The sequence below is a fragment of the Eulemur rufifrons genome, chromosome 16, assembly GCF_041146395.1.
Source record: "Eulemur rufifrons isolate Redbay chromosome 16, OSU_ERuf_1, whole genome shotgun sequence".
NCBI classification, from domain to species: Eukaryota; Metazoa; Chordata; class Mammalia; order Primates; family Lemuridae; genus Eulemur; species Eulemur rufifrons.
The window spans coordinates 23047484-23065169 of NC_090998.1; the positions used below are offsets into that span (position 1 = coordinate 23047484).

General features: G+C 36.2%; 1 protein-coding gene across 4 annotated transcripts in view; it reads right to left on the bottom strand.

Moving 5' to 3' along the window:
- DNAI7 (dynein axonemal intermediate chain 7) overlaps positions 1-17686 on the bottom strand; it is a 56906-nt gene that overhangs the window by 7422 nt on the left and 31798 nt on the right. For 2 of the 4 annotated variants that reach the window (XM_069491478.1, XM_069491477.1), the window contains exons 9-12: positions 11132-11207; positions 6881-7041; positions 5331-5487; positions 1790-2004 (exon numbers count right to left, since the gene is read on the bottom strand). In XM_069491478.1, coding sequence (XP_069347579.1) covers positions 1790-2004; positions 5331-5487; positions 6881-7041; positions 11132-11207 — 609 coding nt within the window. The remainder of the gene's footprint in view (positions 1-1789; positions 2005-5330; positions 5488-6880; positions 7042-11131; positions 11208-17686) is intronic. The other 2 variants (XM_069491479.1, XM_069491480.1) reach the window with 1 other exon arrangement.

Genomic DNA, 17686 nt, shown 5'->3' on the forward strand with positions numbered 1-17686 from the left:
TTTTGAGACAGAGTCTCACTCTGTTGCCCGTGCTAGAGTGCCCTGGCGTCAGCTCACAGCAATCTCAAACTCCTGGGCTCAAGCAACCCTGCCTCAGCTTCCCATGTAGCTGGGACTACAGGCATGCGCCACCATGCCCAGCTAATTTTTCTGTATATTTTTAGTTGTCTAGCTAATTTCTTTCTATTTTTTTTTTTTTTTAGTAGAGACAGGGTCTTGCTCTTGCTCAGGCTGGTCTCGAACTTCCTGAGCTCAAACGATCCACCCATCTCAGCCTCCCAGAGTGCTAGGATTACAGGCGTGAGCCACCACGCCCGGCTCTAATCACATTTCTGAAGCTCAATAGCCACATGTGGCAAGTAGCTACTGTATTAGACAGCACAGATATACCTTTAAAATCTGACCTGAAAATGTACACTGAGTAATCTTTGGTGTTTCAATCTTCATATTAATAAACATTGTGAAGGTGTTTTTATCCTTCCATGGAATTACAGGAAGAGTCTTTGCACAGGGGTCTTCAGGGCCGCTGGGATGGTACAGGGGAACCCTAAGAGGAGGCTCCCAGAACTATAAGCCCTTACAACATTTCAGAAAGGTCACTTAATCTCCTGATCTCTTTGGGCATCAGTTTCCCTCTCTGTAAGATGTAAGGGTAGACCAGAAGCATTTTAAGGGCCCTTGTAGATTGATTACCCTGAGATCCTCATCTCCCATCTCATCTGGTTTTAAAAGTAATGTTTAACAATATTCTAGTCTTTCTGCAACATTCAATAAGAAATTCCAGGCTATCTCTCTTTTTAAGAACAACATTAAGACTTATTTTACATATCATAACAGAATGGCCTCAATTAAGGGTAAAAATGTTTTCTGTCTCTTTAAAACCTCCTCAATCTTTTTGAGAACTAAAACCTACATCCCCACCTCAGACCAGTGGTCAGGAGGGGGAAGGGAGTGTCCTTTGTTCTTTGTACCACAGGAAATGGCTCAAGGGAATTGTCCAGGTGGAGGTCAAAAGATTGTCTTAGCTGAAGATGGGATTGATCAGAACCATTCTCTTTAAAAGCCCTGTTTTTCTGCTCAGAAGCAGGATGTTGGTACTTTAAGATGGGAATCTGCCAACCTCCTCATTTGCTGGCAGATAAATAAACTTCTCTTTCCTTCTCTTCAAACCACTTGTCCTTGTTCTTCTGAGGCGGCCTTGGGGACAGTTGCCAAACTTTTGGTAACAAAAGTCATCCATTTCAAGTATACAATCCAGTGATTTTTAGTAACTTTACTGAGTAGTACATATATCGCCATAAATCAGTTTTAGAACATTTTCATCCCTCCCAGTAAGATCCCTTATGCCCATTTACAGTTAATCCCCATTCCTACACCCAGCACCAGGCAACCACCAGTCTTCTGTCTCCATAAATTTCAGGCTATGTAATTGCTGACTAAAAAGAAATAGAGGCTCATTCAGAGAGAAACCAGCCTCCAAGGGGATCTGAAATGGCTGAACGATAAAGATCAGGGAGCCTCTTTAAAGTGGATCAAAAACTCTCTGAAATTCACACTGCAACCAGGCTTATCAGTTCATCAGTTGATCTATCCCTAGTAACTTTAGGGTTTGAGCCTTGCTACTTACATGTTATTGCCTATTTAATTATCCAATTAATATTTCATTCAGAAATTATAGCTCAAGGTACACTTTAAATGTAGTTATAAAAGACATTTCAATATATAAATCAGCAGTGACTGATTGCTTTGATATACTCTTATATACATCAAAGAGGTGATAGTAACTCACCTTAATTTGTATCTGAATCTCAGTAAATACTGTAGTCACAGTCAAAAGTACATTATTTACATCAAGTGGTTTTAGTTCCCATGACTGGTATGGCATGTTAATATGAGTATCTTGAATCAAGGTAACAGGGCCAAAGGTTTCCAAGCAGAATTTTATAAGCCTTTCCTCTTGGTTGTAAGATACATTGCTGATGCCATCAGTTCTCCAATGTTTACCTTTATAATAAATGAACAAAGTGACATTAGTTTCATTTTTTTCCTACAAAAAATAAGATGAATGAAACTACCCAAATCATTTCCATGTGTATGAATTGACCTTTTGTTTAGAATAGAATCTCACCAAAAGGCCAACTGTGCTGGGAGACTTCCCCTGCCTACAAGATCAAGTCCAAACTCAGCATGGGATGTAAAACCGTCAGAATGAAACTCTGATTCACTTTTCTGGCTCTGTCCCTTACCACTTCTCACACCTGTTTTCAGCCCCACTTTTTCCCTTCCCCAACGACACACACCTCTCGGCCTTTGCACATGCAGATCTTTCTTCCTAGAATACTCTTCTCTAATCTTATAAAGAAAACTCTTTATTTTAAAAAGGTTACAACTTTAAAATTCACCTGTTTTAAGTACACAATTAAACTTTGTAAATTTACCCAGTTGTGAAAAAGATCACCACAATCCAGATTTAGAACACTTTTATCTCCCTGATAAGATCCCTTATGTCCATGAACAGTTAATTCCCATTCACACCTCCAGCCCCAGGCAACCATTAATATACTTCCAGTCTCTAAATATTTGTCTTTTTTGGACTTTTCATACAAATGCAGTCATATACCAAGTAATCTTTTGTGTCTCTTACAACTCAATAAAAAACACAACCCAATTTAAAAGTGAGTAAATGATATGCATAAACATTTCACCAAAGAAGATATATGAAACGCCAATGAGTACATGGAAAGATGTTTAACATTATTAGTCATTAGGGAAATACAAATTAAAACCACAATGAGATACCACTTCACACCCCCTAGGAGGGCTATAATCAAAAAGACAGATAACAAATGTCAAGGGTGTGGACAAATAGGAAACCTCATACACTGCTGGCAGACATGTAAAATGGTACACCTACTTTGAAAAACAGTTTGGCAGTTTTTCAAAAAGTTAAATATAAATTTATCATTCAACCCAGCAATTTCACTCCTAGGTATATCCTCCTCAAGGGAACTGAAAACATGTCTTCAGGAAGACTTGCATGCAAATGTTCTCTTTGATTTCTAAGGCCCTGCTTAGTATTCCACCCTGTGAGAAGTCTTCCTTGACTCCAGATGGCCCCTATCCCCGCGCCAGGCTCTAGAGCACTTTAAATCTATTCTAGCACCCTGCTATGCTGTATTATAGTATGATGTTTCCCCCCAAGCCCTGCCCCCAACTCCCCTACAACTTTGAAAACTCCCAGAAGAAGGAACTGCATTTATCTCTGTATTTCTCATTGTTTAGATCTTTCCAGGACAAATGAATGAACCATTCTCTTCCCAGACACTCTCCATTTCTATTTGGCTCTCCTCTTTCCTTTTCTCACATGGAGGGTTCCATAACTAGTTTTTTCTCTTAAATTCAATATAACAAATATAGTTATATTGACAAACTAAATTATTTTTAATTCTTCTTTTCGCTTCTATATTAACAAAATTTATTTTAATTTGTAATGGTAAAAATTATTGCCTATAAATAAATTCTCCAAATTTCTAGTATTTCCTGGCAAAAAGTTTCCCTATAATTTAAAAATTACTAGAGTTGTGAATTACTGTTGTCTGATTACTGCTGTTATAGAGTCAAATTTTGCACAGTTATATTTCTCTGAATTGTGCGGGATAATTTACCTTGTCTAATTCTAATTTAGTGTGAATAATTTTTAATGTGATAAATATTCAGGAACATTACTTTTTGTTTTCTTTTTTGAGACAGGATCTTGCTCTGTCACCCTGGCTAGAGTGCAATGGCATCATCATAACTCACAGCAACCTCAGACTCCTGGGCTCAATAATCCTCCTGCCTCAGCCTCCCGAGTAGTTGGGACTACAGGTATGCACCACCACACCTGGCTAATTTTTCTATTTTTTGTAGAGATGGGGTCTCATTCTTGGAGTACCATTATTACATAATTGTTCATTTTGATGTATTTTATAGTTTAATATGTTAAGAATTTAGTTTTTAAATACCTAAACTGTTTCTAGAACAATATTAATATCTTGTGGCTCTGTCTACACAAGCAAAAATGTGGAGCATTGGGGCATTCATAAAGTTTAAACTACAAAATATTTACTCCTCTTGATAGAAGGTCCTAAAATTCTCTGTTCCTAAATTCTTAAATTCCTCATAATTAAGTAGAATATGTAAGAGCTCTGTGCCTCCACGATCTTATCTGTTCCCAGCTTATCACCAACTATGTAAATCCCTTCACAAATAGATGAATGTAAAACAATCCTTAAAAACCAAGCGATACAGGCTGGGCACGGTGGCTCACACCTATAATCCTAGCACTGTGGGAGGCTGAGGCCAGAGGATTGCTTGAGCTCAGGAGTTGGAGACCAGTCTGAACAAGAGCAAGATCATCTCTACAAAAAATAGAAAAATTAGCCAGGTGCAGCGGTGTGGGCCTATAGTCCCAGCTACTTGGGAGGCTGAGGCAGGAGGATGGCTTGAGCCTAGGAGTTTGAGGTTGCAGTGAGCTATGATGACACCGCTGCACTCTATCTGGGGCAACATAGCAAGACTCTGTCATCAAAAAAACCCACACAACAGCTTAAAAAAAGAAAAAGAAAACAAAGTTATACAGCTTACACCTAGGATCCTTAAAAGTGCTTACATTAATTCACAAGACTAAGACCTTTCAAAATTCAGCAAGCCTACCCCAAAGGAAGTGTTTGTTAATGATTAACAAATCATTAGCTTATATCTCTGTTGGTACTTCTAACTTTATTAATATTTATTTAATATTTAGAATAAACAATCATTTCCCATGGTTCAAGAATCAAAAATTTAAAAAGGCATATCATGGCTAGTTTTCCTCTTTCTCATTTTTCCCATTTTGCCCATTCCCTGTCCCCAATACTTGTTTGCAATTTATAAATGATTAACATTAAAATAATCAAATATTAATCACCCAAATTTGAATTATTTGGTTATTTCATGAGGGAGTAGGCTTTTCATTTGTTTTTGATTTGCTAAATTACATTGACATTTTCATTCATTTCCTTATTTTGAAACATAATGATATAACCATAAAGTAATTGTTCAGAGACTATGGCAGATATATTAATAAACAGTTTAGAAACTAACAGTTATAAAATCCAATAAATTTTTAAACTCCAACTCCTATTTATTCCGATCAAGAGCAAACACAACAAGACCCTAGAACTGGCATAGAAATATGTACGATAAAAACTCAGTTTATATACTGCATTTTCTGTTTCAATTTAAGGATCTGTATTATTATCCCTCTTTTTATTACATAGTTATAAAAGCTGGTTAAGCCGTTGCTGTACCTTCAGCATCCCACCTCACAACCATAGGATCCTCAAAGAAGATTACATTCTCATGAACCTTAAGCATGACCTCTATAGGTGGGAAAACATTTTCTGGATCATACTCCTCTGCAGTTTCTGGAGGATACTTGTATTTCTGTAATCCTTCTTTGAGTATCTTTTAAAAATGATCAAAACAACACAAAGTTAGAAGTTGAGTGGTAACAGTTAAAAATGTAAATATTACTGAAAGCTATATAGCTATTTTTATTATAATAAGCACTGCAGTTTGGTCCCATTTATCTATAGATTGACTAACAATGTCACAACAAAATCTAAAAAAAATGATTGAAGAGGGAAAAAGCACTAAATTTGAAGGTTATTATAGAACTTCCTATGGGCCAGTTTCTATGCTGGGGCTTATTCATCATTTTATTCCTCCTAGCAATCCTAAAGGCCTATATTTAACAAAGACAATAATAACAAGACTTAGAGTACTTTGCCAAAGATTACAAAATGACTTCAAGGAGGCACCAGAACTCAAAAACAGATCCATGGGACCCCAAATCACATGCTCTAATACCTTGGTAAAGGCATGTAGCTGAAGAGAGAAAGAAGTGAAGACAACTTTTTGAGAAGTGTAGAAATGAATGAATGAAAGTGAATTAAGCACGCAGCAATTTTTTCTGGGATAAGGGAGATTTGTGCATTATCTGAATGCAATAGAGAAAGATTTAGGAAAGGGAGAAAATTAAAAATATTAGAAAATAGAGAAAAAAAATTGAATGGGACAAAATTCTAGAGGAGGTGGGAGGTTATTGAACAAAGCCTTGAAAAAAGGAGGAAAACCTTTTTGTTGTAGGAGAGAAAAACAGGTTTGAAGGAGGATTCTTTGGGTTTAAATGGAGAGCATGGAGTGGTATCAGGACATTCTGGTAAAATTCAAGAATAGCAGATCTTTAGATAGATCCTTGAAAACTCCAGCTCAGGCTGGGACCCACCTATGGATAAAGAGGATATTAAAATTTTATTGGGAGGGGCAACAAGGAAAAAAATGCCTACGAAGGATCCTTCGGAGGCAATAATAGGAAAAAAAAAGTTGATAAATATTTCTCTAATACAAGAATGCACCAAGGTCCTTAATGGATGGGATTGAGGGTGAGAAGTACCTGGCAATCAATGTCCATGCTGTGCAGGAGGGGACAGAAGAAGGAAAGGGTAGAAGGGGGAAGGTAGTAGGCTCTGACACCGTAACTGGGTACATATGGTAGAATGTTAGACTATCATTATTAAAGCCAAATTGGCACTATCAAAACATAATGATATAGGTTTACAATTAAGTTACTATATATGAATTCTAGTTTTAAAATTCATATTATTTTAGATTCTTTTACTTTAGTACCTGATTCAAATTTTCAATACTCATACACTTAAGACTACTTAAAATTACATTTTTACCTTTGTGCTTGTTTAATAAGGGTTAAAGCTCATTAGATGTTAGATAATTTGAAATAAAGTAAAAGTGTGAGAAACTATTTTACTTATAAATTTTGATTCAAGAATCAACCTACTTCCACAATCATCCAGCCCTTCACTGGTTTACACTGTGGGGGAAGCTCCAAAATATCCAAGTGGTACACTCCACCCAGAGTTGTGAATTGGCATAAATCCACCTCATTGTCTTCAAAGAGATCTGGCTTTTCAGGAGCATTCTCTATCAGCAACAAGTGTGCTAAAATTAATCAGACAAGTACAGTTTCTAAATAGATCACAACATTTTTGTATTTTCTTAGGAGGAAAATGAAAAAAATTCTAATACTGGTAAAGGAATTTTTTATTTAACTAGCTAGTAAAGCTTTTTAAAAAGTGGTTAACTCAAAACAACTCATAGAGCTAACCTTGGAAGTGGGAATAGGCATGTGTAATGGTGGGGCACAAGGGAGGGCTTCATTTTTATTTTATATACTAAGATTTTAGAAATTTTCATACAATAAGCATGTGTTACTATTAAAATAAAAACAAAAATATATTTTATAAAAGATAAAATCATGGTTTGGGCTTGGCACGGTGGCTCACGCCTTTAATCCTAGCAATCTGGGAGGCTGAGTAGGAGGACTGCTTGAGGCCAGGAGTTTGAGACCAGCCTGAGCAAGAATGAGACCTTGTCTCTATAAAAAATAGAAAAATTAGACAGGCATAGTAGTCCCAGCTACTCGGGAGGCTGAGGCCGGAGAATTGCTGGAACCTAGGAGTTTGAGGTTGCAGTAAGCTGTGATGATGTCACTGCACTTTAGCTGGGGCAACAGAGCGATACTCTTGTCTCAAAAAAAAAAAGGCTTAACAAAAAATTTGATAATTGACAAATTAATTTTTTCCAATTGGATTATTATGAGGCTTAAAATCTAAAAAAAGAAAAAGTTGTATGGTAAAACAATAAATTTTGGTTCATATATGAAATTAAAGCTAATGTTTTTTTCAACAAAAGTAGGCTCAGCTCATAGAAAAATAGGAATGGAGGCTTGAAAGTGAAGAAACTGGATGGGATAATCTCTGGTGTTAGAAAATTGTATGATTCCATATTTTTCAGCACACAATCAGAAGGAATGTCTGAAGTCCCACATCACAGGGACCATTCTCATCCTTAACCAAAATTCTTTCAGTGTAGTGTAGTGGGTAAGAAAGGAAAGTCAGGCCACTTACTGGTTTTAGCCTTTATTAGCTGTGTGACCTTGGGCAAGATGTGCTAATTAACTTTTCTATTCTCAGTTTCTTCTACAATATGGATCTAATAGTAGTAGCTATCTTATAGAATTTGGGAGAGGAGCGAGTTAATACATGTAAAAAGCCTAGAACTAGTGTCAGAAACATAGTAAAAACTCAGGAACTGTTAGTATGATTATTTCTTATTACAACTTTCCTCTCCCATAAAAGCAAGTACACTGGGATAACACTGCATTTAACTCATGCTGATCAGGCTCTGAAAACTAAATAACCAAACAATTCCAATTAAGCAATTGCCCTTTTTTTCTTGTGAACCTTCAATAAATTGCAGTCTTTACTTTTAAATACATTTAGTTAATATTTACCTGAAAACAAAGAATGAATGTGTCCAAATTTAGACAGTTATATATTATAATATTTGGGGATCACCAGGTAGAAAAGTTTGGTATTTTTGACAGAGGTTCATTTACTGACTCCAGTGTCGTATTTCCAGCAGTAAAATTACTCAGTAAGAGCTTAGAAAAATTACAAAGATATCAACCTCAGTGACTGCTGAAACAAAAGTGTGTGAGAAAAAGTGAAGTCGGGAGGAGGAGAGGGGAAAAACACACCTAACAGGTACAATGAACACTATTCGGGTCATGGGCACATTTATAGCCCTAACTCAAGCCATGTATCAAAAACATTTGTATCCCCTTAATATTTTGAAATAAAATAAAATAAAATAAATACGGGAAAAAAAGGGAGAAAGCGAAGAAGTAGACAAGAGGCCTGTTGAGAAAAATACGCTAAAAAATATACAGAAAATAAATTCCTTAGAAGTTATTGCAAGAAGTATAGGTTATTAAGTATGGAATGTCTGATTTCCTTAAATACTAAGTTTGAAAGTTGATATCTCTGACATTTCACTTTGATAGTTCTTTTTTTTTTTTTTATTGTGAAGGTACATCCTCATTCTTTCAAACACACATTTTGGCTTGTGATTATCTTTCAAAAAATTTTTTAGACCAAATTTTGTGAAACCATGGGTAAGTCAAAAATTTGTATTATTTTTGCATATGAGTTCCAAGGTGGATCTAATGCAGCGCAGACAGCTCAAAATATCAACAAAGTGTTTGGGAAGGACGTGGCTAATGAACACACAGTACATTGCCGGTTTGAGAAGTTCCATTCTGGTGATTTTAATCTTGAAAATGAGCCAAGCGGGTGACCTGAGACCAAGGTGGATAATGATGAGCTGAAATCTGTAGTGAAAGTGAATCCATCTCAACCTACGCATGAATTAGCAGCAAGGTTTGACATTACTATTCCAACAATTTTGGACCATTTGAAACAAATTGGCAAGGTAAAGTTTGGATAGGTCGGTTCCACATGAATCAAATGAGTATCAAAAGAGAAATCGTCTTGAAGCTTGCCTTTCTTTGCTGTCATAACATAAAGGTGAACCTTTCTAAACTGTACTGTTAGGTGTGATGAAAAATGAATTCTTTTGGACAATAGCAAGTGTTTTGCACAATGGTTGGATAAAGACAAAGTGCCGAAACACAGTCCAAAACTGAATATTCATCAAAAAAAGTTAATGGTATATGTTTGGTGGTCCAGTGCTGGTATTATCCACGACAGCTTCATGAAACCTAGTCAACTGATTACAGTAGATGTCTATTGCAACCACTTGGACGAAATGATGAGGATGCTTATGATTAAGCAACCAAGACTGGTCAATAGAGACAGGCCAATCCTCTTGCAAGACCACACGTCGCAAAAAACAACGCTTCTCAAACTACAGAAGCTGGACTTGGAAACTCTCTGTTATCCACTGTATTCACCAGACCTTGCACTGACTGACTAAAACTTCATCCAGGCTTTGGGCCACTTCTTGCAAGGAAAAATAATTCTCAACAAGCTGTGGAAAATGCCTTTGGTGATTTCATTGCCACTAGCTCTCCAGGCTTCTTCACTGCTGGCATAAACAAGCTACTGTTAAGATGGCAAAATTGTTATCGATAGTTCAGGCACATACTTTGATTAATTGTACTGCTTCTTATTTGAGATATAATAAACTAAACTTGATTTGAAATCAGACATTTCATATTTAATGACCCAATAACATGATAAAGTTAATAGAAAAGGTGTATATAAATCTCAAAGTAAAAGACTGACAATTAGACATCATTATCACTTTGACATTTCTAAACTATATCCAGTTACTATTTGCCAGAACAAGATTGAATACAAAAACTTGTGAATGCTCACAGGTGTTGAGAAACTTTCAGTTGTGTATGTGTGCTTGTAAAAGTTCATTACAACATTATTGTGTGTAATAATAAAAAATTAGAAGTAACTTGTCTATCAATAGGGATTTAAGTAATGTTCCATTATTGGATGGAATTATACAGCTTCTACAAAAAGGTTACCAATGTGTTCTTACTTAGTGTTGAATATTATTCATTTATGTAGACATGTATTGTGTTTATGTATATACCATATTATTAGGTGGAAAAAAGTAATTTTCAACAAAAATACCTGTGTGATATGATTCTACGGTTTTATTAAAAATCAAGAAAGAGAGAGGCCGGGCGCGGTGGCTCACGCCTGTAATCCTAGCACTCTGGGAGGCCTAGGCGGGTGGATCGCTCGAGGTCAGGAGTTCGAGACCAGCCTGAGCAAGAGCGAGACCCCGTCTCTACTAAAAATAGAAATTATATGGACAACTAAAATATATATACACAAAAAATTAGCCGGGCATGGTGACGCATGCCTGTAGTCCCAGCTACTCAGGAGGCTGAAGCAGTAGGATCGCTCAAGCCCAGGAGTTTGAGGTTGCTGTGAGCTAGGCTGACACCACGGCACTCACTCTAGCCCGGGCAACAGAGTGAGACTCTGTCTCAAAAAAAAAAAAAAAAAAAAAAAAAAAAGAAAGAGAGAGAGAGAAAGCAAATAAAAAATCTGTTAACACTAGTTATCTCAGAAAAGGGACTATTAAGATTTTTCACTTTAAATGTATTTCTGCAACATCTGAATTTTTTTATAATGACTTTGCATTTCTTTAGTATGAAGAAAATCTCAATAAAGTTGAAATATAAGAATGAAATTTAGAATACCTGCTGAAACTGTTTCACTGAATAATTTCATCTCCAGTTCACCTTTTATGGCTTCAGATTCTTCCTCAGTAGAAATCTAATAAAAAACGCAACAACAGATGGGTGTGGTTATCACTGTCTGCTTCAGCCCAGAGTTATTCTTTCTGTTCCAGTTCTCACTTCAGATGCCTGCTACCTTAATTCGAGGGACTCAAACTGATACTTGTTATAGCATAAAACTGGACTCAAAAGTAGTATTTTAAAAAGCGATATTAAAATGAGAGCACATCCCCATAGAACTTCACAAGGGTAGGAGCTAGCCTGCCCAGATTCTCTGCTGGAAACCCTAAAGTGTAAAATATAGACACTGGGAAGCAATGCAAGCTATAAAAAATAAGTATTTATAGTATTTATTCGTATTTATATTTGTATTTTAATGTTAGGCAAGGGGTAGATTTTGCTTAAATTTGATAATCAGCTCTCTGTAGAGTAATTCCAAAGCTTGCTTTTGGGTAAGTCACTCAAGGAAATTAAAGATGCTACGCATCAAGTAATGTAGTAGATATTATCTCATTATACTCTGGTGTAGTAAAAAGAATACCAAAGAGGGGGTCATAAGATCTCGACATTGTATCTAAATCTGCCACTAACTTAACTTTTGTGACCTTGAGCAAGTCATTTAATTATTATGAGCCTCCTGATATGCCAATAACAACATATTTGGTACTTAGTTATGTACCAGACATATAGCACATCTTACAAACAATCCTAGGAGACAAGGAAACTGAACTTTCAGGACATAACTGTTTTGAGGGTCAAATAAAATAATGGAAGTAAAATAACTTTGTATACTGTAAAGCACTAGATAAATGTAGCGTTATACAAATTGGAAATAAAATACCCCAACTCAATAGAAAAAAATGAAGTAATCTGATTTAAAAATGGGCAAAGGATGTGAATACCTATTTCTCAAAAGACGACATACAAATGCTCAACAGGTATATGAAAAAATGCTCAACATCATTAGTCGTCAGAGAAATGCAAATCAAAACTACAATGAGATACCATCTCACCCCAGTTAAATGGTTTTTATCAAAAAGATAAGCAATAATGAATGCTGGAGAGGATGTAGAGAAAGGGGAACCCCTGTACCCTATTGGTGGAAATGTAAATTAGTGCAACCACTATGGAGAACAGTATGGAGGTTCCTCAAAAAACTGAAAATAGAACTACCATATGATCCAGCAATCCCACTGCTGGGAATATATCCAAAGGAGGACAATTCAGTATATCAAAAAGATATCTGCACTCCTATGTTTACTGTAGCACTATTCATAATAGCCAAGATTTGGAATTGATCTTGGCTATCAGTGGGTGAATAGATAAAGAAATGTGGTACATATACACAATGGAATATTATATTGCTATAAAAAACAATGAAATCCTGCTATTTGCAACAACATGGATGGAACTGGAGAACATTATGTTAAGTGAAATAAATCAAGCACAGAAAGATTAATCATGCATGTTTTCATTCATGTGTGAGATCTAGATATTATTAATAAAAACAATTGATCTCATGGAGACAGAGAGTAGAATGATGGTTACCAGAGGCTGGGAAGGGGAGCAGCAGATAGAGTGGGGATAGTTAATGGGTGCAAAAAATATAGTTTGATAGCACAACAAAGTGACTATAATCAGCAAGTTAGTAAATACTTTAAAATAACTAAACATGTGGAATTGGAATGTTCCTAACACAAAGACAGGATAATGCCTGAGGTGATGGATACCCTAATTTGAATAATTCACAATGCATGCCTGTATTGAAATATCACATGTACCCTATAAAGACATACAATTCTTATGTCTTATAATAATTAGAAATAAAAAAATTAAAAAGTTGGTATATGTGTGCTAATATTTGCAAATTGCACGATATCCAGCAAACTTCATTTGACCTCAGATAATACCTGTATTTCCACAGCAACAGAATAACCTATACCAGAATTCTAGTCAGAAACTTAAAGCCCATTAATCCCACCATGACTCACTCTCATCCTCAACCACCATACAAAGACAAGGCCCCTCAGTGAACTATTGTTTTCCTCACTCTCATCACCATATTGCCCTAGCTGTCTTCCTCTTGATGAGTTTTAACACTACTGCATTCTCCACGCACCCCACATGGTCTGGTACGGTTAGAGTGAGGCATGCTAGGAGGGTGTAAAGATCTGAGACTGGAGAGGTGCAGGAGCCAGACTGTGGGGAGCTTTGGATGCCACTCTGAGGACTTCACAGTTTCTCCCACTGGTAAGAGCTCACAAAAGGCCTTCAGTAGGAAGCTACCATGAAGAAATTTGCATTTGGAAAGAGTTTTCCAGTGGCCAGCGGCTGAACGGCCCATTCAATGAAGTGTTAGAAGTCCAGGGTAGAGAGGATCAGGACCTGATCCAAGGTAGAAGCAAGCAGGGCCACCATGAGGAGGTAAAATCAACATAACTTGGATGCTGATTGGTGCTGAGGCTCACTTTCAAGTTTAGGTAATCAGGTGGACAGTGGCAACAATTAACAAGAAAAGAAGGAAGAAGAACAGGTTTGGGGAAAAGTAATGAATTCAATTGTGGAATGTTGAATTTGAGGTACCTGTGGAACATCCAGGAGGCCTTTGATATTTAATGTTATTTACCTTTAAAAAACAAGTTATATTTCTTACAGGGAAGATGATGATTGTTAAAAATACCAAAGATATCAGACCATTAGCAAGTCAGACTAATTCATATCTTCAAAAAGTTGAGAACACTTCAAAGAGTTTAGACCAAACTGGTTTCTCACCTTGTAGAACAATAACAATTCAGACTTTTTCAATTGATAACCATGGTACTTAAGCATGCAGTAACAAGAAAGAGTTTATAGGCTTCTATGTCATCACATACTACAGAGAATAATCTTGCATTTAGCACATTGCTTTTACATAATTCAATTTTTAAAAAAGTTTTTCTTGCTCTTTAGCTCAATTGACTCTTTTGTTTAGGCAGAGTCCTGCTCTGTCACCTGGCTAGAGTGCCGTGGCGTCAGCCTAGCTCACAGCAACCTCAAACTCCTGGACTCAAGCAATCCTCCTGCCTCAGCCTCCCGAGTAGCTGGGACTACAGGTATGCACCACCATGCCCGGCTAATTTTTTCTATATATTTTTAGTTGTCCAGCTAATTTCTTTTTATTTTTTAGTAGAGACTGGGTCTCGCTCTTGCTCAGACTGGTTTCGAACTCCTGAGCTCAAACGATCCGCCCGCCTCGGCCTCCCAGAGTGCTAGGATTACAGGCGTGAGCCACCTCATCCGGCCTCAATTGACTCTTTTTTTGAAGTTAGACTTCTTGATGAAGAAAGTAGCATGTCAATTTACATTCCAGTGCCAGCTCCTTAATCTTGATAAATACTCTAGAATGCTCTCCTGTCATTGCATCTGTGTCATCAGAACATGCTCCTGTACAAAACTTAAACTTTAAATCTCATTTGTTGACAATGTAATCCTTCCTAGTTTTATACATTATAAAGCTTCTTGTGTTTGTTGGCAATAAAGCCAACAAAATACTTCTTTGTGTTTTCATAATCTTTTATATCTGTTAATAAAAGTCTTCTTTCATCACAATTCTGTTACAAAATTGGCTATTTTCCATGTATTTTTTTTTGCAAGTTTTATTTACTTATTTTATTTTTATTTTTTTGAGACAGAATCTTGCTCTGTCACCCAAGCTAGAGTGCCATGGCATCAGCCTACCTAACAGCAACCTCAAACTCCTGGGCTTAAGCAATCCTCCTGCCTGAGCCTCTCAAGCAGCTGGGACTACAGGTGTACACCACCACACCCAGCTGATAGTTTCTATTTTTTAGTAGAGTTGGGGTCTCAGTCTTGCTCAGGCTGGTCTCCAACTCCTGACCTCAAGCGGTCCTCCCTCCTCAGCCTCCCAGAGTGCTAGGATTACAGGCATTAGCCACCATGCCCAGCCAACCAGGTATTTTTTTCTTCTAAACTTTCATAGTGTTTTTTCAAGTCTCAAAAATTACTGATTGGAAATTTTATTTGACTTGCACTAGATTTATAGATTTATAATAAATCTATAGTAAATAATATTTTCTAAAAGATGTTTGCTTGGAAATGTTAATAGAATATGAAGCAGAGAAGCAGGTAGCTAAAGTATAATTTTTCAATGACATGTTGGCCCAATATATGCTGGACCTGGCTTGTAATACAGAAGAACTTCACGGAATGCTAAGTAGCAAAGCATTTTCATTGCAACTTAATAAATGCACAGATATTATAACATGAAAATTCTTTTAATATATGTGCAATTTCAATTTGTTATAAAAACATAATCTGGATCATGAATAGGTGGATCAGTGAAAACAGAGATTCTAAAAATAGATCTTAGGATCCACTTGGGAATCTAGCATATGGCATTTCAGATCAATAGAAAACGCCTAGGTCTATATGGTAAGTGTTTTGAGACAGCTGGCTAAAATTTGCAATAAAATAAATTTAGATTCATTCTTCTCACTTTACACTAAAATAAATTCCAGATGGATAAAAGATTTAAATGTAAAAACATAACTAAATCAATGAAAAGCCATAAAAATTGTTCTGAAGAGAATATAGGAAACTGATACCAACAATTATTAATGAAGTACATGAAATTGACATATCTGTAAAATGTTGGCAATGACTCTACAAATTTGATAGAATGTCTTGAATTTTACTGTCAATCATTATCGGATCTATACAAAAGTAGTTCATTGGCCTGATATCCATTTTTTTCATCAAAAGATAATTTTACTATAACTTCGGAATAAATTATTAGAACTGGCTCTTGATAAGGAATTGAAGATGTGTTTTGAAAATATAACATTACTTGCTTCATTTTAGATAAAAGTTAAGAGTGATTATCCTGAGTCTGCCGAAGTTTCATTCCTGTGGCTTTAAATACCATCTATAGGATGATGGTTCCCAAACATAAGCTAGTGATGCTCTTTAGACACACACATTGTGCACTGCTTGAGTCCAGAGGAGTTTACTACACAACCTGCACATGAACATGTACATAGTGGCTGTGTCTGAGTTTCCTCTGAACTCCAGATTCACATTTGCCTACTTGACATTTCCATTTGTGTGTCCTAAATTTACCATGACCCAAACAAAACTCTGGTTTCACAGCCACTCTCAACTGGTTCACCCCATTCTTATTCATTTTGGTAAATTACACCACCATCTGCCTAGTTTATCAAAATAAAAACTCAGCAAGATTTGTTTATTTTACCTCCAAAACATATCCCAAACATATCCAACTTTTACTACCACCTTCATCCAAGCTACCATGACCTCTCATGCCTTGCCAGTATTATTTAACTAGATACTGTGCTTTTACTCTGTCCCCTCAGTTTGTTCTCTACATAGTACCAGAATAACCTCTCAAAGCCACATATTATATAAAGTCCATGCCTATATCAAAAGATTCAGCTCAAATGATACTTCATCAGAGAGGAATTCCAATCTGTTCGCTTGGTTTTTTTGTTTGTTTGTTTTAATTTTGATCTCTTAGCCCCCATGCATAATATCTCTCATCGTATATATTGGAATGTATGGTAACTGTTATTCTCCTCTACAAAACTGTTGGCTCATTAAAAGTAAGATCTTGTTGAATTCCTTATAGTAGGTACTTCGCAAATGATTGATAAATAACACATATATATAATATTTGTTAAATTTTGTATCTGTTTATTTAGAGTATCTTAAAGACAGAGACAACTTTCAACTTGAACTTAAATAAGTTCAGACTCACATACTGTCTTGCAGTTTCCTTAGATCACTAAAAGCTTTCTAGTGATTATCATGTAAAAAATTTTTCATAAATGTGCTAGTTTTTCATAAAGTTGGGCTTTTCTAAATGTTTTGTATATTAATTGGGAACTCAGTATTACCCAATACCTACAATATTATCATTATTTTACACATTTTAAGTTAACTAAAATATGGTATTAAGTGCCCTCTAGTGGCAAAGTTCTTAATACAACCATTAAAAAGGAAAGACAATTTGTACCACTTCTAATGTTGAGATTTAATTTTTAAATTAAGTACTAAATACTTGTTCTTTGTGATTATCTCACATATCAAACATAACACATATATTGTGGGTCATAAATTTCTACATTATATATTTGCCTTGCATCAGTCTCTAAAGTCACTATAAAGATATAATATTTATAATAAAATATGCCAAACTAAAATGAGTGAAGGCCGGGTGTGGTGGCTCACACCTGTAATCCTAGCACTGTGGGAGACCAAGGCAGGAGGATTGCTTGAGCTCAGGAGTTGGAGACCAGCCTGAGCAAGAGCAAGACCCCATGTCTACCAAAAATAGAAAACTTAGCTGGGTGTGGAGGCGTGTGCCTGTTGTCCCATCTACTGGGAAGCTGAGGCAGGAGGATCCCTCGAGCCCAGGAGTTTGAGGTTGCAGTGAGCTATGATCACGCCACTGCACTCTACTGGGGCAACAGAAAAAAAAAAAAAAAAGAAGACTGAATG